This window comes from Pelodiscus sinensis, chromosome 14 (genome assembly GCF_049634645.1).
Source record: "Pelodiscus sinensis isolate JC-2024 chromosome 14, ASM4963464v1, whole genome shotgun sequence".
NCBI classification, from domain to species: domain Eukaryota; kingdom Metazoa; phylum Chordata; order Testudines; family Trionychidae; genus Pelodiscus; species Pelodiscus sinensis.
Window position 1 is genome coordinate 19,121,783 of NC_134724.1, and position 23,815 is coordinate 19,145,597.

At 41.7% G+C, this 23,815-nt stretch overlaps 1 protein-coding gene across 11 annotated transcripts in view; it reads right to left on the minus strand.

Moving 5' to 3' along the window:
- Positions 1-23,815, minus strand: part of ADAMTSL3 (ADAMTS like 3) — a 372,565-nt gene that overhangs the window by 83,439 nt on the left and 265,311 nt on the right. For 9 of the 11 annotated variants that reach the window (XR_012895741.1, XR_012895743.1, XM_014581638.3 and 6 more), the window contains exons 12-16: positions 21,696-21,746; positions 17,184-17,388; positions 16,138-16,285; positions 13,516-13,600; positions 1,838-2,124 (exon numbers count right to left, since the gene is read on the minus strand). Coding sequence is in view for 9 of the 11 variants with exons in the window: in XM_014581638.3 (XP_014437124.2) it covers positions 1,838-2,124; positions 13,516-13,600; positions 16,138-16,285; positions 17,184-17,388; positions 21,696-21,746 (776 nt within the window). In the remaining 2 variants the exon portion in view is untranslated. Of the gene's footprint in view, positions 1-837; positions 1,100-1,837; positions 2,125-13,515; positions 13,601-16,137; positions 16,286-17,183; positions 17,389-21,695; positions 21,747-23,815 lie in introns of those variants that run through there. The other 2 variants (XM_075897130.1, XM_075897127.1) reach the window with 2 other exon arrangements.

A 23,815-nucleotide genomic window follows, 5' to 3' on the forward strand; every position in this document is an offset into this window, starting at 1 on the left:
AAAACCTCTTCATTTCAAGAATTCTACATTACATCAAAGAAATGGTTTCAATTCATGACTGTTGAGAGGCAAATGTTTGGTCGAACCACCTCTTTAAATCACAGAAGACCAGTATTGCTCTCAATAAAGTCAATTCCCAAATTTCCATTGGGCTACAACAGGCCCTGAATCTGATTCTAATGATTATTACCCATTAAAAAAACCTTTTTCTTTCTGATGTGTGAAATTGTAGGCCTCAACACAGCCTCCAAAATTTAATCGTTAACTTGTAGGTTATTTCACATGCAGGTTTTTTACACTGACAAAGTATATAGAGGATATATAAAATTCAAGAAGAAGTTTTTTCACTCTGTGCTCAAAATGCAAAACCAGAGAGAATTCAATACCTTTTGAAAACATGTTGGTTGAGAAGCCCTCCAGAAGCATTAGCAAAATGGATTAAAGGTGGAGATAAAATGATTATATGCTACAAAATTAAATTGAGATAGTAAAATCAAGGGAATTGAAAAAGCCTTATAGATAATAAAGGCTTTGTTCCTATTTTAAAATACCATTTTTCTTAATGTTTTAAAATATTTTCTCATTTTTTTTAAATCAGGCACATAAAACAATAGATCATAATATTCATTGTCAAAACTGCAAAATAATCATACTCCCATACTTACAAGTTATATCCTTCTGGGTCTAAACTCGTGTTATGGCCAATGAAACAAATTAGGGCTGTCAGGAAGCAGCACTTTCCTTAAGGTACATTTTGTCACTATTAGGGATCAATGCCATTAAAAAAAAACAAGAATGTTCAATGATAAGGGAGGCTTTTATATTGGTCACTTACCATCATGCTGATAATGATCTGAGCATCTTTCCCAACATCTCTTGTGTTCAAACTTCCAGATGGTGAACACTACAAAGGAGGCCACTTTCTATGAGCTCTAGATTGGCTCTTGACTTCCAAACTGTTGCAGCTCAGCCCTTTTCTACTTATTCTATTTCTTCTGTGGGTACAACTATCTTCATGTCCCACTGATGTCATCATTCTTTTCATATACAGGTGTGTTCACAATTCCACTGCTTCCACTCCGCACTTCTTAACTCACTTCTACGGTCAGTTCCAAAGTACAGTATGTAGTAGCAACACTAGCAACATTGTCTAGCAATATGTACTTCAGATGGCTGAGAGATTAGATTATGTCTAAAGGAGGAATTTGCCTAACTAGTTGGAGACCGATGTATGGCACAGACTTCCTACTAAGAAATATGCTGTATCAAATCCTAAACAACATCCTATTGGAGCTCCATCCCAGCCATTTCTGGATAGATGTCTCCTTATGCTATCCCATCACACATTTGTAGTACCGTAAATGGCAGCATTTTGAAAACAGTGAATAGTTAATATGCAAATTTCAGTTCAGAAACGATACACAAATTTATAGGGGAAAATGAGCGTTTAGGCGTATTTGGCATTGATTTGTTACATATATTTTCATTTATCTAAACCCATATACCGGCTGACAACTGAAGTAATTCCTTGTAACTTAGCTTTTAATAACACAAGACTAACTGCTTCATCAACTTTGACAGAAAATTTCTGTAACTTGGTTGACTGAATACAGCCCAGTTTCTCAGGTTTACAGAAAGAAAACCAATTTTATCTCTATTATAACCTTATGAGGCATGTAGAAGTAAGGGACATATAGATGCTATCAAAGGTAAAAAGAATTAACATAATTTGAACATTCAGATTTTGCTTTTAAACATCAATGTAACTAATTTGGAATAATATCAAGCTATTGACAATGTCAAATTTAAACACCATAGTTAAATATGTTTAAATTACCTCCAACACATGTGGCTGAACATGGAGTAAAACCAATGTATTCCCAATCATAAATCAAACTGCTGTCTTCCACCCGAGAAAATTCTGGGGTGAATGGGACAGGATCACTGTCACAGGATGCCTGGTGACATATTCGTTCTGTTTCAGGTTTGGGGTCTTCACATTCCTCATCGGGGAGATCCATTTCAGTTTGAGTAAACGTGAGAAGAACACGGCACTTCACATCTCGCACCTGAATGCCTTGGCCACAAGTAGTACTGCATGGAGACCAAGGCTCTGGAATAAACCTGCAAAGAATCATAATGCCACAATTTAGAAGAAAACTGAAGGAAAAATTGGCACTTGATATGTGTGTGCACATGTATGCAGAGAGTTCAAATACTGCTACAAAAAATTAATATAAAATGCAACAACATAAATATGGCCAAACGCTAATAAAGGATATGATGAATAATATGGGTTATACTGAGATACAGTTTCATAATAGATCCAAAACTTATCATTAAACTCCAGGAATACATCCTCTTCATTTTCTGCCTGCTCACAATTCCACATAACTAATCTAAAGACAACAGAAAAGATTGCAGGGGAGAAGAAAAAAAATCACATGAAGCATGTTCTTTACAGTCTTTTCATAAAAAGAATAATATTTGGGTAATATTAAACATACATAGAATTTTAAAAAAAAGACAATACCTAAAAGGGTAGCTCAAAATTCCTGGAGTACTCCAAAGGGTAAGCTGGATATCTAGGTTCATATGTTGAGGTACAGTAGCTCTCAAGGCATACAATGTCATACATATGCCAAAAGCACATATGCATTGTATTCACATCTCCAAGAAGGATTACCAAAGGACATAATTGTAATGAGATTTAATAGATAAAGTAAAAGGTACTTTTTCAAATATTTCCACCTCCAGTTCAGAACATTACAGGATACTACTTAAGATTTCAGCTTGTACTAGGTCCAACTTTGATGAAGTGATTAACTTGCTCTGTGGACTATCACTTTCCTCAGTGTGTCTTTGTGCTCCTGATTAACTATAATTACATTTTATTGTACACATCTCATTAATATATGGACTAGAGTGTAAAAATATGTAATCTTCCATTACTTCAGGGGACGTTATATCAGATACTAATGTTCAAAACTAGACCATTACAACAGGTCTGAATTCCACAAATCATCTTGGCTGGATTTGTGGATTATTTGACAAGTTAAATACATAATAGCATAGGCCATTTTTAAAGGGTTGAAACACTTGAACAAAATATACAGATTTAAAAAAAATGTTTCCAACTGGAGAAGGTCTACATGAAACAGTGACGAGAAATAAAAACATTTATTTATCATAATCTAAAATATCAGGAGGATCCAAATTAGACATCTGTTTTCTCCAAAAGCTTTTCCTCCTCTTTCTTTAGTTAAAAAAAATCCATTGCCCTGTCGCAGAGAATTTTTTTTTTTTTAAATTTAAAAGCATCTAGTTATAGAAGACTGAGACAAAATCATTGATGTGTTTACTCTAAGGCTGTGTGTAGACTGCATCCCTCTGCCAACAGGAGGATGCAAATCAAGCACTTCGGAAGTGCAAATGAGCCCGGGGTTTAAATATCCTGGGCTTCATTTGCATACTCACACTTAGGCGCTGTGCCAATCACGTACTCTTTTGAAAGTGAAAGTAAAGTGTAGCTGCGGTTCTGTCAACAGCGGGGGGGCTTTTTCAGCAAACTCTGTACTCTTTATTTTTTGAGGAGTACAGGATCTGCCGGAAAAAGCTCTCCTTTGTCAGCAGAGCCGTGGCTACACTTTACTTTCGCTTTCAAAAGGGCACGTGATCGGCACAGCGCCCAAGCGTGAGTATGCAAATGAAGCCCAGAATATTTAAATCCCAGGCTCATTTGCACTTCCGAAGTGCTTGATTTGCATCCCTCTACCGGCAGTGGGATGCAGTCTAGATGTAGCCTAAGTGTAAACAACATCTACACAGCCTCATTGATACTGGTGCTCAAACTCAGTGTTGCTAACTTTGAAGAGTAGAGTTTGTGGACAGATTACTATGTGAATCCATCTGCCTTCTGCCACTGCTGAGAGAGGCAAGAGAACATAGTAGTTATTCTGTAGACATTGTCTCACTAGGCCTCTGGGCTATTTTCCAAAGAGCAAATGCTGTGGAAAAGACAGCGGAGTGAGTCTTTCCCCTTCTCTGAAAAGCACTGGCTAATAAGAGTTAGGAAGAAACTGATCATCCCTGCTGCCTACCTTAAAATGATTTTTCAAAGTTGTTAAGAAATTAGGTGGCTTTTTTGGGGGGGGAGAGGGGATTTTTCTGACTAGAACCACCTCAAACTTTAGCCTGATCTTTAGGATGCTAGGTGCAGGCAGACAGGTGTGGAACACCTTCGGCTCCAATCGAAGTCAACAGGAATGGAATGTGTTCAGCACATCACAAGTTTGACAAATTTTAAGTGCACTAATAATCTTCTACAACTGAAGAGTATTGCCAGAAACCAGTTACAGGTGCTCATATACTGCAGTGACACATATACAGACACAGATTAGTTGTCCATCCAGTCCAGCAAGTTGTCTTGACAGCAGCCACCTATTTATAAGTGAGAAATGCTTTAATACGCAGCAATGGGAAAACCTGCTAACAAAGCATTTCTCCATAACCTCAACAGCTAATTTACAGTCCAAAGGAAGCCATATAAAATATCTATATCAGGGTGGCAATAAAATGGAGATGATTCATCAGAGTTAGCCCTTCGTGGACCGCGGTCACTACATTTAACTGCACTTCTACAGGTACAGGTATTCACAGCTTCCATTGGCCAAGAATACTGATCCCCAGCCAATGAGAGCTGTGATATCCCATATCTGCAGAGGCACAGATAAATATGGTGATGTGGGGACCCACCAAGGGCTAATCCTGGCAGACCGGATCTGGCCCATACCTGATCTAGATACTTATGTCAAAAATGGCCTTGTTCCTCCAAAACAATAAAGCATGTGGTTAACTTCTAGCACTTTAGTTGTCCCTTGAAATCAGCATGACTATAACATGTTTAGAGTTAAACAGGTGCTTATGCGCTTTGTTGTATCAAGGCAATTGTGCATAATACTTTGACAAAATTCTGATCTCATCTTTCATAAAAAGAACCATAGCTGTGTAATGTTACATATATGTAGAATTTACACACACACACACACACACACACACACACACACACACACACACACACACACACACACACACACAAAAACCCTCAGAATATTCTAAGAAATTATTCTAAGGACTTATGTCAGGCCTATATTGTACTATAGGTTTCTTGTTGAATATTAGTGCATGGGATTTCATAAGGTTCAAGATAAAAATTTAAAACATGGGTTTTAAAATTCTACCTTGTCATTTGTTAACCCAAATCCCATGATTGTACAGTTACTGAGAACAATACCATATTACAGCAATTCTTATCAAGTGGATGACCTCATAAAAGGCAAGTTGTAGTAGAAATAACTAAAATGAAGTGATTGCTAATGGAAACTACTAGTACAAAATGAGTGCATATAGCTGACTGGGCAGCATGTAGAGTTCTGGAAACAGGACAGTACTCTGTCTAGATCTTGAATTTGGATCAGGTACCAGTTTTGTATTAATTAGCTAAATTCACAGCCTGAAGTGGAATTATGGTCATTTGCTTTCAATGTCTGACTGAGGTTGTAAAAAGGAATAATCCACCAACATCAGAGGACCTATATTTTTCACTGTGTAGCATATGCACTGTGTAGCATGTGCAACATATTGAGCCCAATACTACATCTCCACTGAAGTTAATGGCAACTTTGCCTTTGACTTCATAGGTAACATGAAAAGACTGAGTTTAGATGAGGATTAAGTAGCATCAAAGCCCCTCTCAAGTTATTGTCCCTTACAAGCCATCAGGTAGTTTACAATGGAATGCTTAGGATTCTGAAGGGTTTTTTTGAGGTCATTAATGAATTTCATTGACAAAGCTCCAGTTTTTAATATACATTCATAGGCTGTGTCCTCTTAAAATAAGGAATAAGGGATCTTTCGGAAAAGGCTTTATTTTCTGAAAGATCCGCGTCTAGACTGGCGCTTTTTTCCAGCAAAGCTCCAAGCCGGAAAAAAGCAGCAGCCATGTTTATGCAAATGAAGCGGAGGGGATTTAAATCCCCGCTTAATTTGCAATTGCGATGTGTCTAATTTGCATCCCTTTTACGGAAAAGGGATGCAGTCTAGACACAGCCATAGTGTTTTACATGAATATTTAAAAAAAAAATTCTGCCAAATCACACTGAAAAATCTACTTATACAAGACATGGGAGGCCTCGTTTTCCATTGCCTTGCCGTCTTGTGCAATCACAAGGGGGATAAATGCTATTATTATTATTTGGCACACCTTACACAAATGTAAATGACCAAATGCAAACTGCAAGGCAGTGGAGATCCAGCCCATCAATCATGTTCTAATATGGAGGAAACGGGGTGTTCAGCAGCGCCACCTTGGGATGGCTGGGAAAAAGAAGCTGTGATCTAAATCAGTGTTTCTCAACTTTTTTATAAAGTACTCCTTTAAAAAAAAAAAGTACCCCCAATACCTACAGTTTTCAGACACACATTTTTTTTTCTACCATTGCAACACATTTGTTTAAACAACTTAATCATAGCCAGGCGGGTGATGAAATTTTTGGGTGTAAAAAGTACAAAAATAATAAAGCGCTGCAAAACTTAAAATAAAAATTCAGTTTTCTCCAAATTTCAGTTGTGTTGACATACCCCCCAGACTTCTCCCGGGTACCCCTAAGAGTACTTGTACTACTGGGTTGAGAAACACTGATCTAAACTACTGATGAGAAAACTAGTTGTCCATACTCAATCTTCTCTGTGTCTCAGAAGACTTGGAAAAACTGACTTCTCTCACTTTACGTTTTCCCATGCCTGCACTTTCTAATTTGGGTTGGGACCAGGAACACCAAAATCCCTTAAGAAAGGATCTTCCTTTGAAATTTCTAGCCCAATTTTGCAGCTCCAACGAGACTGGATAAAGTTTGCAGAAGCATCCAAACATTTGTGGTTCTGGGCACCACATTTCAAGAAAGATGTGGAGAAATTGGAGAAGGTCCAGAGAAGAGCAACAAAAATGATGAAGATCTAGAAAACATGGCCTATGAGAGAAGACTGAAAGAATTGGGCTTATTTAGTTAAGAAAAGAGAAGATTGAGGGGGCACATGATAGCAGTTTTCAAGTATATAAAAGGATGTCAAAAGGAGGAGGGAGAAAAATTGTTCTCCTTGGTCTCTGAGGATAGGACAAGCAATGGGCTTAAATTGCAGCAAGGGAGGTTTAGATTGGTAGGGTTGCCAGGTGTCTGGTATTGACCCAGACAATCCGGTATTTTTGCTTCCTGTCCGGTAAAAAAATTCAGAAAATATCGGACACCTAAAATGTCCAGTATTTTCTGATTTTTCCCCCCTACTAGGAGGCAAAAATACCGGATGCCTGACAACTCTATGACACACTCAGCAACTGGGTCCAGCCCCCGGCCCTCCCGCCAGGCCCCCTGGCATGCCCCTGCTTAGCTGGTTCCGCAGAGGCTTGTCTTGTGGCTGGAGCAGAAAAACAAGATAGCCACCAGCAAAAGAAAGCCTCTTCTTAAAGGGGCCATGATGATTTTTTTTTTTTTTTGCTCAATAACTGTTGTCGGTGTCCTTTTTTGGGGGGGGTCAATAACTTTGGTCTCCCCCCCTTTTTTCCCCCCTCAACAGAATTTTTTTCCCGGTGTTTTTTTTCTGAGGGGGGAGGGCGTTCGGTATTTTTGGTTAAACCATCTGGCAACCCTATAGGTTGGACCAGGGGCAGATGACTGTTTTGTGGGGCCCCAGGCAGCGTAACTCCACGGGGCCCCCCCTTTGCCACGGCGCATGCGCGGTGGTGCCACAGCGCATGCACGGGGCTTTTTTAAGTGCGGGGCCCGGGGCGGCCGCCCCGTTCGCCCTGCCCTATATTCGTCCCTGGGTTGGACATTAGGAAAAACTTCCTCAGTGTCAGAGTGGTTAAACACTGGAATAAATTCCCTAGGGAGGTTGTGGAATCTCCATCAGTGGAGATATTTAAGAGCAGGTTGGATAGACATCTGCCAGGGATGATCTAGACCAGCTCTGGGCAAAATATGGCCTGGGGGCCGGATCCGGCCCACCAAGCCACCGGATCCAGCCCGCAGACCACCCTGCCAGGACCCTCAAGTAGTAGCTGCCACGGTTTCAAACACTGACTCTGAAGCTCTCTGCTCTGCAGGTAGGGGGGTGGGATTCATGCTATCTCCCCCCTTCCTGCCCAATCCTCAGCTATTGGCCAGAAACAACCTGCCAATAAGAACTGACCTCAGTCAATTGCTTAGCTACTATTATCTGGAAATAGCCAGCTAATCGGAGCTGAGAGATTGGCCTGAGGGACTGGGGCAGTGCAAGCCAGAGTTGAGAGCCACATGGAGGGAGCTGCCTGCATTTTCAAGCAGGCTGGGGCTGTAGCAGGCAGGGAGCCCAGCCTGCGTTGGGGGTGCTACAGCTGCTGGCCAGGAAACACTTAGGTAAACTCCTCCCAGGCAGCGCCTGCCTCTGGCACCCCAATCCCTCCTGAACCCCAACACCATCCAAATCCTCTGCACCTACACCCCCTCCCTGACCCCACACCCCAATCCCTTGACCCAGGTCACAATGCCCTCCTCCACCCAAACAACCTCTCAGACCCCACCAGGGACAGTTGACCATTTTGCGGGGCCCAGGGCAGAATAATCTTGCGGGGCCCCCCCTTTGCCACAGCGCATGTGCGGGGCTTTTTGAAGCGCGGGGCCCGGGGCAGCCGCCCCGCTCGCCCTGCCGTATATCCACCCCTGGACCCCACACCATCTCCTGAATCCCAGCCCCTTACCCCACCTGCTCTTCTACACCCAACCTCCAACCTAGACCCTGCATCTCCTCCACAGGAAAGTGCCGCCCTTGACCATTTTTCCAAAACCTTTCCTAGTGGCCCCCACCAAAAATTATTGCCCACCCCTGATCTAGACAGTGATTGGTCCTGCTGTGAGGGCAGGAGACTGGACTCGATGACCTCTGGAGATCCCTTCCACTTCTATGATTCTATGATTTAGGTGCTTATCTGAATATAATCTTTAAAACATGGAACTCCTGCACATCAGTGAAACACTCTTTAAAATCCAGAGCTACAGATTCTATCTTGTTGAGTGGTTACATACTAGTCAAAGTACATGACCAGCTTACTCTGAAGAGGCTGTAAGAAAGTCTGAAATACATATTCTTACAATAAAAAGGATGCAAATGGGAGATTTTTTAAATGCAATGAATACAAACCTTCAAGGACCTCATCACATTTTAGTTTTAGTAAGTGCAATTCTATACAAACCTAGAGTACAATTATTTTTGATGATCTCATGTTGCTAAGAAAACATACCAGCTTTTGAAAGCTTTCTAAATTTATCCTCTATTTCTCTAAGTTATTAAAAGAAAAGGCAGCAGAGGTGTCTATTTCTCTAACATATTATTAAAACAAAAGGCTGTGAAATCTTGCTGAAGCCTCACTGCGAATCCTACTGTAACTAAGAAGGCTCATGGGAGAAACATTTAAAATAATGATGGGTATCAACTGTCATCACATTCCACAACTAAAAACTAAAAAGGTCAAACCTACATTTTTCTTGGCCTTGCTTTATAAGCAGTCATTTTTAAATTTTCCTAATAATAATAATAAAAAAGCTTTTGAACATTCACCCTCTATGTAAATTCAGGACACCAGTCGTGGCAGACCACAGCAGCAGAGATATTTGTCTTCCTGGTTTGGCACATCCCCTATTTGTCGGATTTGAAAACACAGCTGCATTTATTCTCTTATTCATTATCAACTAAAATATCGCCTGAAGACACAAAAGACAACTGTAATAAAAGGATGAACTAGGAGCTGAGATTTCATGTTGTGGTTTTAATTTGGATGTCAAAAGAATAAATAATATTAAATGTGGCCATGTATCAAGGAAATTGTAAACCCTATGCTAGTTAGAAGTTGTCATACTGTGTCACATATAAACTACAAAAGCAAAGTTAAACACACTATGCAGGAGGGAATAATTGTTACTATTCACTGTGGGGGAAGTAACAACCATGTATTACAATTTTCCTTTAGACCCTATGCTTTGACACCCCCTTTCTCCAAAAGCTTATTCCAGCTGGAAAGGATGAGATCAGATAGAATACAAAATTCAGAAGGTGCTGCAGTTTGTTGTGATGGCAAGACACTTTTCATGTGACTGAAGGGCAAGCTGAAAGAGAACGAAGGCAGAATCATTCCATTTTGCTGGAAAAGGAAGCCGCAGTAGCCAGTCTCAAGGACTGTTAGGAATTTGAGCCCATACTTAACTGTTACAATGCAGTACTACATATAGTAGTCTCTTTAAAATAAGGAGGATAACTGGGAAGTGGCCTACTACAGTTAACTACTTTAGTTCAAGCTCAGCTTTACTTGTGATCTATTTAATGGCTTGTGAGTTCTGCTTACCTGCCAGCCTCCTCAGAAGAATACGGCAAGAACAGGTCTAGCATCCTAGCGTTGGTAGGAGAAAACAGCAGCAAAATAAGTAGATGAACGGGGGATCTGACTGGGTTAGTAGAGCTGGGTCCCAGGAGAGCATAGAGTATTCAGAGTAATTTTCCTGACGACACCAGGAAAATTAGTAAAGAGGTGTCACTAGTGGTTAGGGGCTAACATGGCCATTTGGACACAGATCCAGACATTTTTGCTGTGACGATGGTGGTCAGATCCTTTTAGATGAGGTATGGTAAAGTGGTTTAAAGATGAGTGGGAGTTAGGTCTCCAAGATAGGAATAAAGATTACTCAGAAGGGAAGATCAAAGGCAGGAGAATGAGGATGCACTGAAAACCTAGGTAAATGCATAGGCTGCATCTTCACTGGCATGATTTCGCGCAAATACTTTTAACGGAAAAGTTTTTCCGTTAAAAGTATTTGCGCAAGACAGCGTCTATACTGGCATGTGCCTTTGCGCAAAATACTTGCTTTTGCGCAAAAGCATCCGTGCCAGTGTAGACGCTCTCTTGCGTAATAAAGCTCCCATGGCCATTTTAGCCATCGGGCTTTCTTGCGCAAGAAATTGATGTTACCTGTCTACACTGGCCTCTTGTGCAAGAACACTTGCGCAAGAGGACTTATCCGTGAGCGTGAGCATCAGGCTATTTGCGCAAGAAGCACTGATTTCATACAGTAGAACGTCAGTGTTCTTTCGCAAATAATCGCGGCCAGTGTAAACAGGCGGCAAAATCTTGCCTGTGTAGACGCAGCCATAGTGTATTTTAGAAGGCGGGGTAACTCAGAGGATATTGAGATCTCTAAGCTGAGATGACTTGTTCCCACTACAGGCAGTCCCCGGGTTACGTACAAGATAGGGACTATAGGTTTGTTCTTAAGTTGAATTTGTATGTAAGTCGGAACTGGCTCCAGATTCAGCCACTGCTGCTGAAACTGACCAGGGGCAGACTACAGGAAGCTGGAGGCAGAATTGCTCTGCCCCCAGCTTCCTGGAATCAGCCACTGATCAGTTTCAACAGCAGCTGAATCTTGAGCCTGGGACAGAACAGCTGGGCTGCCAGGTAGGTCCCTGCAGGACCAACCCGGCAGCACCCCAGCTGCTCTACCCCAGGGTCCACAACAAAAGCCTGGTCTGCTGGGGGGGGGCGCCCCCCCCCAGCAGACCAGGGACACGGGGAGCAAAGCCGCAGCGGCGGCGGGGTGCTGCGCCTCTGAGGCTTTCCTCTCGCAAAACCTCAGAGCGCGGGACCCCACCGCCGCTGCGGCTTTGCTCCCGGTGCCTCTGGTCTGCTGGGGACCGTCTCCAGCAGACCAGGGACACGGGGAGCAAAGCCGCAGCGGCGGCGGAGTCCCACGCCTCTGAGGTTTTGCCAGAGCAAAGCCTCAGAGGCGCGGCACCCCGCCGCCGCTGCCGCTTTGCTCCCGGTGCCTCTGGTCTGCTGGGGACCCCTCCGCCTCCCCGGCTTTGCTCCAGGTGTCCCTGGTCTGCTGGAGACGGTCCCCAGCAGACCTGGGGCACCCAGAGCAGCTTTTCTCGCCCCAGAGGTCGAGGTGGCAGGACCGCTGTGCTCTGGGCGGTCCCGCTGCCTGCGAGCTCCGGGGCGAGAAAGCCCCGTTCGTAAGTGCGGATCCGACATAAGTCGGATCCGTGTAACTCGGCGACTGCCTGTAATGTGTTCTTTGCTTGTTCTGTAGGGATATCACAGTGAGAAACCTAAGGACCTGGAGAGTACATTAGTTCTTATCAGCGTATTCCACCACACCTGATTATGCATGGCCAAAGAAGCAATTCTTTATTTTTTCAGGCTGAATCCTCTTCAGAGACAATTTCACACCTGTCCATATTCCCAGATGTAGATGCTGAACATGAAGAGGCTCATTCAGCTATCATTACTACCTTAAATAATCATAGTTCACACACAGACATAACCTCTGCATTCATGGCCACCAATTTAGAGAGCAGGGTAACCACTCACATGTAGTAAACACTTGGGCATATATGTCAGTCAATGAAAATTTTCTAATGGCAACCAGTATACTACTGCATGTTAACAACTGTTCGGCAGAAGTTTTCCTTTCTGAGCCAGTGCACGTGTCAAAATACTTTATTACTCTTGATGGCACCTGTTAATATGTATGAGCCAAAAGAAAGAATAGATAAGCAGTAGAAGAATAGTTAAGCAACAGAAGAAAAATAAGTCAGGGGCCCATATTCTGTTCTCACGTGCAGTGGTGTAAAAGCTTGAGCTCATCTGAGCAATTTAAGATTTACATAAATTATAAGTAAGAGCAGAATTTGACCCAAACACAAAACATTAGAGTGAACGCTTTATGTAAATACCTGCTGGAATTAAAAAATATGAAGGAGATAAGCACCACCCACAGTTATTCTGTATACAGATGATTCTATGAATGTTCATTGCATCTGAGATATGAATTGGAATATAGGGGTGTGAACAGAGCTGGACTCCAGGGAATGTCAGTTATGCACATACAGTGAACAAAACTATTTCTCAGCCCCAGGGTCGAAGTGGTGGATGGCCCAAATAACATATTTTGAACGACTCAGACAATTATAGTTAACTGACCTCAAATCACTAGCATGGTTTGTAATATTTTGGTGCGGAGGGTCAAGGGAACATGTTCCTTTCCAGCAACATGCCCTTCTCCACCTCCAACACAATCATTACCTTACTGAGAGTGAAGGAATAGTTAGCTTAAAACAGGCTACATTTGCTTTACATCATCTGATGACTCTTCCACAACGGGGAAATCCTGAACAGCTTTCAAAGCCAAATTAAGGTCTCCTTTAATTGTTCTGTTGATAGCAAGCCATCAATATGATCCATATAGTCTATACCACTCAGGACAGCTGTTCCAAAAGCTAAACTGTCAAGATATAAAACTAGGAATAATAACCCACCATAGCCTAGTCCCAAAGAGCATCAAATGCCAAATCCATCTGCATGATAACAGGATTTCCAAATGACTTTTACAACATAACAGAAACAGTTTTTTCCCACCCAGAAGAGAAACTTACATTGGTTCTTCTGATGCTGTTCTAGTCTCTTCTATTTCTTGAGCTTGTTTGAACCAGGGCAGTCTAGCTTCTATAGGACTTTCTTCTAGTACGGGAAACAAAAAGCACAATTCATTCCATCAGATTCAGAAGCATTTAATATATATTGCATTAGTCACTTCATCATATTGGTTTTTACACAGTACATTGAATGAAGATGGGCCCAAAACAAAAGCCCAGACGCAAAATTGCTTTTTCAAACTCTAGAGAAGTTTGCAACTGAATCTGCCCATAGGTCCATCTCTGCAATTCAAGCCACTTTTTCTTCTATCAGAGGGGTAGCCGTGTTAGTCTGAATCTTCAAAAGCGGTGAGGAGTCCTGTGGCACCTTATAGACTAACTGAAGTGTTAGAGCATAAGCTTTCGTGGGCAAAGACCCACTTCGTCAGATGCATGTAGTGGAAATTTCCAGAGGCAGGTATAAATATGCAGGCCAGAATCAGGCTGGAGATGATGAGGTGGATCCAATCAGGGAGGATGAGGCCCACTTCTAGTAGCTGATCTGGTGGTGTGAATTCCAAGAGAGGAGAAGCTGCTTTTGTAGTTAGCGAGCCATTCACAGTCTTTGTTTAATCCAGAGTTGATTGTGTCAAACTTGAAGATGAACTGTAGCTCAGCAGTTTCTCTTTGAAGTCTGGTAGCCATCCTGCAGCAAAAAAACTTCAGGACCAGACTTCAAAGAGAAACTGCTGAGCTACAGTTCATCTTCAAGTTTGACACACAAGGTGCCACAGGACTCCTCGCCACTTTTTCTTCTGTTATCCCACACTGTGATTTTGGAAATGAATACTACAGGTGGGATCTCCCTGGTCCCGAACATGGAGTTTGCCAGACTAGAGGAGGTCGAGGCTGCCCATCAAGATGTAGGCACTGCTGCCAGCAGGATATGTGTGCCCTGCCACCAGCCCCTCACCGCACTAACTCCAGCTGGGGGCCAGCACCCTCCACCAAACTATAGTAGCCATCTGCCCTGGGTCTATCACACAAGTCACTGAGTTTCAATAGCACGTCACTGCACTTACTGTTCATTTTACTATGTAAAGCTTACTGTTGAGTTATGCATACTCCCAACAAGGTTTTCAAATAAATATGAAAAGACAAAATACTTCCAATCCTAACGTTCAGGGTTGAGGATTGGTATAGGGCACAAAGAAACTTACCAATATATTTACCTACTTATCTACTGTTCTTATGAAATAGGAATAGAATAGGAAACATTACTTTTATATCTTCTCAGACCTCTTGCTTTTCATTTTCTCTTATTTCTCTGTGCCATCTTTTCTACATTTCATTCCTCAATTAATTTTTAAAGGAAATTCATTAACTCATGTCATTAAGCATTTTAAGATTATTAAAAAAATAAAGTGGAAAAGAAAGGAAGAGGAAAGAGAAATCAGCATGAACATTATTTAAGGCTCTTCCATGTTGCATGCAGAATTCTGTAGCACAAGCTGTAGACACAGAGGAACAAGTGTCATGATTACATGCCACAAATAAATCTGTGAGCTTGTCATGTAGGTTATCAAAGTCACAAATTCTGTGACCTTCCAGGACCTTTGTGACTTCAGCAGCCAATGCAGCTGGTCTAGGCACTGTCTGAGCAGCTCCGGCAGCTCCTGGGCCAGTCGTACTGGATGCTGCTGGGGGAGTCATGGGCCACCATGTTCCCCTCCCCCAGCAGCCACAAGAGTTTGTGTGTGTGTGTGGGGTGTGGGAGGGGGTGTTAGGGCTCAGGAGGGGGTGAGGGCTCTGGGAAGTACTTACCTGGGGAGCTCCCTAGAAGCAGCAATATCCCTCTTCCTTAGCTCCTGGGCAGAAGCATTAACAGGAAGTTCTGCACACTGCCTCTAACTACACACACTGCCCCTGCAGCTCCCATTTGCCATGGTTCCCTGCCAATGGGAGGTGCAGAGCTGGTGTTCAGTGTAGAGGCAGTGTACAGATCCCTCTGGCTATGTCTCTGCCAAGGAGCTGTGCAAGGAGGTTGTTGCCTCTTCCAGGGAGGTGCAGAGCCAGAAAGGGAGCATGCCAGCTCCACCAACCTTTCCCTGTTCAGCACCAGTGGGGATCCAAGCCCACACATAGCCATCCACCTCCAGTACCAAAGTGCCCCGTAGGACACCTCAAACAGCATGTATGGCACCTCCCAGGGTTTATAGTACAAGTCATGGACAGGTCACGGGCCATGAATTTTTGTTTACTGCCCATGACCAATCCATGACTTTAGCTAAAAATACCTGTGACTAAAACACAGCCTTAGCTATAAACTCTATGAACAAACTACTCTCCTCATTTAAAATGTTATTGACAATCCTCCAGCACCTAATATACTGCTCCCACTTCTACCTATTTAACTTATGTATTTAAATTTAGTGAGCTTGTTATTTTCATTACATGTCATCAGGTAAAAATATCACTCAGATACCTGTTCTATCACCAATGTCAACATCATTTCCTTTTGCTAGCACTGAAACAATTCACGATAAATGTGAGCTTCTGACGCTTCTCAGGGAGGTTATCAGGGGCTCTTTACTTCTGTTAACCAAAATGCAAAACAACACACGAAGATAAAGTTCCAGTTACCTTTTGGCTTGCAACATGGTACTGGTACGATACACTCTTCCTTTATGTGTAGCTTAAGTTGTGGATTACAGCCCCCAACGTGCTGGCCATGGTGGTCAATACATAATACCACTCGGTAACGTAAGCCTCGGCCACAGGTCACCGTGCACTAAGAGAGATGATATAATAATCTTACTTTTAAAATATTTTTAAAATATTGCCATTCATAAATATTAATTCTGAACCTTTAAGATCTTACCCAAAGCCCACTGAACTAAAGTGGACTCTTTTCCTTGACTTCAGTGGATGTGGCATCATGCCTTAAGTGAAAAAACTATAATAGCTGTTCCATCAGATTTCAAATAAACATTATTTAAATCTAACCTTGCTTTGTCAAGTGACCAAAGTATATTAGTAATGGCTAGGAATGGATAGCTTATACCTGTAAAGACTTGGGAGGGTGTCTTTCTCGGTTCTGCAAAGCTTTATCAGGACAGCTATGGTTTATAAAGGAGCTGGGAATCTACTGAGAATAAGCTCGCTCACATGTTTAGTGGTTTTTGGTTTAAACTGAGTCAGAAAAAACATTAGAATGTTTCTCCAACTATATTGCAGTGACCATGTCAGATAACTAGAGCCAAGATAAATTGGCTCTATATTCCTGTTACCATAACGAAAAGTGAGAAGGGCGCTTGGAAAATCATCCATAAGTCACCTCTCAATTCCCAAACAGCCATGCTTTTGGTAAATTATCTGCTGTGGTAGATTATGTCCATCAAACAGTGGGAGACAAAAGTCTTGATTTGTAATGAGATGCTCACTCTGATGTTTTGGCTATTATTTTGCCTCCACATAAAGTTGCAAGCACAGTTTTGCAGGCACAAAAACATGCATGCATTTTATTCTACAGAGATATCATACTTCAGGAATTGTAAGCTAAATCAGGTAGACACTATATACTTCCAAGTGCTACAAAATATGCCTGTGATTATTTTTGCCTATAATTATGACTGCACAAAATTAGAGACTGCCTTTCAAAATTAGGTACAAATAATTTTTCAAATTACCTGAGACCATTCCATAGCTACCCACTTAGGACAATCAAATAGATTACAAGTTTGCATGACTTTGGGTTTGGGGGCATACATGCATTTCCATTCTTCTACTTGTAGTATCTCTCCATGTATGGTCTCCTCTACACAAACAAAGCTCCTCCGCTGAATTCCACCTCCACAGGAAACAGAACATGCAGTCCAAGGATTATGTTCCCAGCTAGGAGAAAACAACAACCAAAACCCAAATACGTTAAAAAGAAAGCCATCTATAAAGCACTGCGAAATATTGAAGCCAGTCTTACTTCCACTAAGATGAATGGAAATTTTGCCACTGATTTCAAAAGGGGGCAGAATCAGATCTATTTTCTCACATTTGTACAAAAATGTATATAGCATCAGAAACCTATTTTGCCCTTATTTCAGGCTCCCTTTGTCCTATGTGACAAAAAGAAAACACAAAGAAATGAACTGACATGACCAGGTAAGTTTTCTGAAGTGTTTGCACCTATGAATTGTTAAAGCAGGAATACCATGTATTTGATTATTTGAATTATTATCTATTATGAAACAGCATAACAAAACATGTTCCACACTTAGTCTTCTACTGTACAGGATTATATGGAATTTTTCATTATTATTATTTGGTTAGTACCAACAATGTGCTTGAGCAGGGGTGGGCAATAAGCGGCTTTGTGGTTCAACAAGATTAGCACCTGGCAGGCCACCAGGTACATTACTTACCTGAATTTCTGCAAGCATGGCCACTCGCAGCCCCTGCTGGTCATGGTTTCCTATTCCTGGCCAATGGCAGCTGTGGGAAGGAGTGGCCTAGCCCAGACCATACTACTTCCCACAGCTCCCAGTGGCTGGGAATGGTGAACTATGGTCAATGGGGGCTATGAGCAGCCGTACCAGCAGATGTGCAGGAAAATAAAGCATCTGGCAATCTGCCAGGGACTAACCCTGGTGAAATGTGTCTGGCCTGTGGGCTGCTTATTACCCACCCATGTGTTTGAATCTGTATAAAAAAAATAAAAGACAGGCCCTGCTCTGAAAATTTAACAGGCCTAGATAAACATACTGAAGACTGAATTTGCTGTGACATATGAAGTGGGGATGACAATAAAGTTAAAAATTTTCATTGGTTTTCTCTCATAATCAAAGCACAAAATACACATTTAAGCATCTACTCTTTCATAAAAGACAGTGAACAAATCTTGAAGACATATTCAAGGATATTCCTGATTTAAGTGCATCATACTCTATGAATTACATGCCACAAGACCGCAATCTTGGGCTCTTCCTGTGGCTCTTACACAGCCTTGCTCAACCCTTCATTTCCCCACCCACTCACCTCCACAAAGAAACCTGGGGAAAGGGTTTGGTCCTGCATCTTGTCTTAAAGCTCATCACACATCTTGGTTTTGGCAAATCAAGGCAGCAAATAAGTGAAAAGATTTTCCTATGGCCAGTCTAAAACCTTTAAATATCACAACTGCAGTGGCTCAGAAAAGAACTGTGAAAAATTACATCATTTATGAATGATAGACTCAGCAAGTACAGCAGTATCCCACCTAAATCAATTCATCAAGAGTAACATAGGTTTTGTAAAGGAAGTCATAATATCAGAGTAGATGGAGGAGAAGCCTATAAATCAAAGGCAGACGTTAGTTAAGTACTACCTACTCCCTACTATACAGAAGGTAACTCAAGAACACTTCCTATTTTTAAATAATTCATTAAACTGTCTACAAGAAACATATCAATCAAGTTCAAACACTAGAGCACAGACTCAATTTTAAACATACAAAAACCTCCTTTGAACTTTAAATGTTGGATACATGCTCAAAAATGGAGAAAATATAGCTGACTGATTAAATCCTCATTTCACATTACCTGAGGGGAAAAAACATTTAGAAAGTCACAGTTATACTTTTTACTGTTTTACCTAAACAAATGGCCATTGTTAAAATCAACTCATTTTATTTGAAAATATCAGGAACTAAAGAGCAATTAGCTCTTCAATGAGTTAGCAGCTCATAGATTCATAGGCACAAGGCTGACTGTACTAGATGTAATACTACTCTTAGAAGTGTTTATAGCATAAAGTTTTATAGTTGTTTTTCTTTATCTCATCAGTTTCAAACACACTCCAATTCCCATATTCTCATGAGCATTTTGAAGATGGAGTGAGGTCCAGGGCTACTGGGGGGAGGAGGGGAAGTGCCGTGGGCAGGCAGTCAAGGAGACACTTTCCAGAACCCGCAACTGTCAAGGGATCCTCAACAGTCCAACAAGTCTGAGATATATGGAGGTGTTCCAAAAACCTTAAAAGAAAATTTTTATCCTGGGAAATTTTTCTGTTTATTTCAAAGATCTCCATCTGTAGAAATATTTCAGTAGGACATTTACAGCTTTAGCCGCAAAATAACTCTTTCAAGAGCTTGCAGGCATCGTGACTTTCCCACAACTTTCTCATTTGAATGAGAAAACGTTGGTGAATGTCACAGGACTGCAAAGCAGCCCTGCATGTGGCCTTTGCATTACTTGGGAGGTGACTGTAGCTCAAGAAGAGGAAGCCAGTAAAGCTTTAGGGAAGAGCATCTAGAGCACTTTGTTTTATACCTGTGATGTGTGAACAGCCATGCTCAGCACATGCTCCGCTCAGGTGAAAAGCATAATTAATGAGGAACATCTGCAATGACTTTACAGGCAATAAGTACAGAGTGCACAAATGATACAATTGCTACATTATTTAGCTCCTGATTGGGCCAGATTTACCAGCTGGTGCAAGACTGTGCAAAGTTGCCAGATGTTTCCACCCGTGCCCTCCTTAAGTTCTGTTATAGAAGGGCAGCTTTCCTCTCCCACTGTGGCTCTTTAAGAGCGCTTCCAATGAAGGCTAGAGAAGTGATACATTGAATCAGCCTGAACTAGCCTTGTTCTCACCCCTTCTTTAGTCAATACCACCAACTTTTGGGTGTGTGCTGGCTGCTTGCTGCTCTCTGAGTGGTCGTGACTGCCTTAAACCAACAAAACCTCCAGTGAGCTGTCACACACAGGGATCGGGACAGCATGTGCTGGCACTGACCTAGAGTGATGTGAGCCCTTATGTCAGGGGTGGGCAATAATTTTTTGCTGGGGGACAATTAAAAAATTTCTGAAGTGGCCATGGGCCGCACTGGAAGGGGCGGGGCCCCAAGCAGAAGGGTCGGGGCTGGGATACTTCCAGGTTCCTCACCCACAGACCATAATTGGTCTGGGGGTGGGGCAGCGCCTTTACCTGCCTGCCCCCTCTTCTCCCTAGGTGCCCATGCCGCTGACTGGGAGGAGACTGGGAGGTCAATCAGGACCTGGGGGCGGGGAAGTGTGCAAAGTTTCCTCCGCTCTGTCCCTGCCCTGCACAGCGCTTAAAAGCGCCATGCACTCCTGCCAGAGTGGAGGAAACTTTGTGCACTCCTCCAGCCCCCAGGCCCTAATTGTGCTGGGAGCGGCGGAACCGCAGGGCCTCTGCGGGCCAGATCCACCCACTTGGCGAGTTAAATCCGGGCCATGGCCCTTTTGCCCACTCCTGCTTTATGTGCAGTTTTTCATGCTTCAAATGAGAACAATTGTCCATGCTTTCACCCTTGTTATGACCTCAAAGGACAGTGCTGAACAAGCTCTACAGGCACAGTACAGCACAGAAAGGAAACTAAATCTTAATTCCAACTGGTTTCCTAATTCTGAGCAACTCAGAACACAAAGCACTGATGTAATGAAATTGTGTCACAGTTAACACAGGGACATCTGCAGAGTCTTGAAGCAGAAGGAAAAGAGGAAAGGGGAAAAGATAGGAGCAGGATAATCACAAAACTTCAGTACTAAGTCACAGGGGAACACATTTCCACCTATCTGACAAAGCCAAAAACCATCAGAGAACAGCATATCCTCAGTAAATTATCAAGTCAATGGAGCTATGACAATTTACCCCAGTTAATGGAATCCTGGGAGTTCCACTAAAGCAGTGTGTGTATGAACATACAGTATGTAGGAATAAACAACAAAAAGAACAGAAAAGCAATATAGTTTAAAAAGCAAATAATCAATTTCCAGAGTGCCACGTTACATGAATAGTTACATAGTGTTACATACGTAACACATATTTTGTTAAACCAAAATATATCTTCACATAGAACTGTATGAATAAATATATGCATTTTAGAGGAAATTTTGCCAAGCTATTACTTCCTCACTAAGCGGTTATGCACTTAACGGGTTTTTATTGCAATAACAGAGGTTCCAATCCTACAAGCATTTACATTACAAATGTAAAGTGCTTTATGTAGGAACAGCACCATTCAAGTCACTCTCTGATTTGCTCTCTAATGCATAAATTAGAAAATCAACTACCATGACAGTATGCAAAGACAGTAGATAACATTCCAAGTTATGCAGTGATAAGTCTTTGCAATTGAATATTGAATTTCTGGTGAAAATCTCATCCTAATGCTGACCTACATGTTATATAGTCTCCATACATACCGAGGCAGAGGCTGGAAGTGATCATAGGGCATGATTTCTTTAAATCCATCACTGTCAATAAAACAAATATAGCATCATTATATCTCATATCCTAGATGTTATTTGCCCTATATGTTATGCACAATGATGTTAAAACGTGAACAAATCCCACGATGAGATCAGAATCTTCCTGCGGAAGATGCCGAAAAACACTCAGTCTAGAAACTCCTTAATTCATTCCACAAAAATGGAAAAAGCTCAAAAGGAATGATCACTAAACAGTTCTAAATAATCATTTTGTGTGTGACTCCTCCCAGGTGGTGCTACTTCCCTGAGATGTACAGTCATTTCTTAACAAAGAAATGGACACTACCAAGAAATCTGTAATGAAGGGATCTGTGGAAGGTGCATGCAAATGAAAAAAACGCATGGTAAGGGTTCAATCCATGGAAGCGTTGAGCACTTCCTGGAAAGTGCTCAACACCCTCGTCTGCTGCTTACTTGAATTACTTGTTGCTGAGCACCTAGAGGGAGTGGGCTTTGAGGTTAAGGGAGGTATATTCCTCAAGTCTGCAATGACTTACAAGGAGAGGCTGAGGGATTTGGGCTTATGTAGTCTGAAGAAGGGAAGAATGAGGGGGGATTTGACAGCAGCTTTCAACTTCCTGAAGGGAGGTTTCAAAGAGGATGAAGAGAAGCAGTTCTTAGTAGTGACAGATGGCAGAACTAGGAGCAATGATCTCAAGTTACAGTTGGGGAGATCCAGGTTGGATATTAGGAAAAACTATTTCACTAGGAGGGTGGGGAAGCACTGGAATGGGTGACCTAGGGAGGTGGTGGAATTTCCATCCCTAAAGGTTTTTAAGTCCCAGCTTGACAAAGCCCTGGCTGGGATGATTTAGTTAGGGTTGGTCTTGCTTTGGACAGGGGGCTGGATCTGATGACCTCCTTCTAGCCCTCTATGATTATATGATACTTTTCTACCTGTTATATACCACAACTTTTTCAGACAAAACTGTATTAAAGTCTTGCTATTCTGCTTATCAACTGGCATTTTAGAAAAGAACTTTAAAATCTGTGCATCTATATTTAGTGAAGGTCACCATCAATGATTATGTTTAACATGGATTAAAGGAAATGGACAGTTTAGTTATAGGAAATTAAATCCATTGAGAATGTTTCTCTCTCTTTTTATATATAATGCTAGTCCAGACAGATGGCATATTAATGTTAGGTTCTGAGACTTGACACTGTGAAGTTATTTTAAGATACTTCAGCACAGCCAGGAAACATCACCAGACAATCCAAAAGTTAGTTTTAAATATAACTGTACAATTCATATATACTGTAGCTTTCACAATTTGGCAATAACATTCAGTGGCATTTGCATCAGAAGTACCTTTACTTTCAATTATCTTTTTCTAACTATCTTGTAATGGTAATTGAAGTTTTTGGGGGATTCTTTTATGTGACCAACTACAGAGTGAAAATGGTGAATGAAATTTTTTTAGCTGACAGATGGATAAACCAGGATAAACCACGTGCAAGAACCTTATGCTGAATGAGGAATGGAGCTGCCTTTAATGAGAAATCCTGAATAGCATATGACAGCATTGTTAAATCCAAAAGCAGACATATAGTGCCTCATGTTCACATAATCCTACAAAATGTATGCACTAGTGTCATAGGGTGTGTCTAGACTACAGGGTCTTTTTGAAAAATGTGGCCTTTTTTTAAAAAAACTTCCCCTGTGTCTACACTGCCACCGCGTTCTTTCAAAAGTAAATCGAAAGAACGTGGCAGTTTTTTCGACCGCAGAAAACATTGTTTTATGAGGAAGAATGCCTTTTTATGAAAGTGCTCTTTCGAAAAAAGAAGCTATGTAATGCAAACTGTGCTTTTTTGAAAGAGAGCATCCAGACTGCCTGGGTGCTCTCTTTCGAAAAAGTGGCTTGCTTTTTCGAAAGTACTGGTTGTAATCTAGATGCTCTTTTTCGAAAGAGGCTTTTTTGAAAATATTTTTCAAAAAAGCCTCTTTCAAATGAGGCTTGCAGTCTAGACGTAGCCATAGTGTATGTCTGCATCACAATCAAGAAGCACAAATGCAGCCTGAATAAATATATCCAAGCTAGCTTTGATTA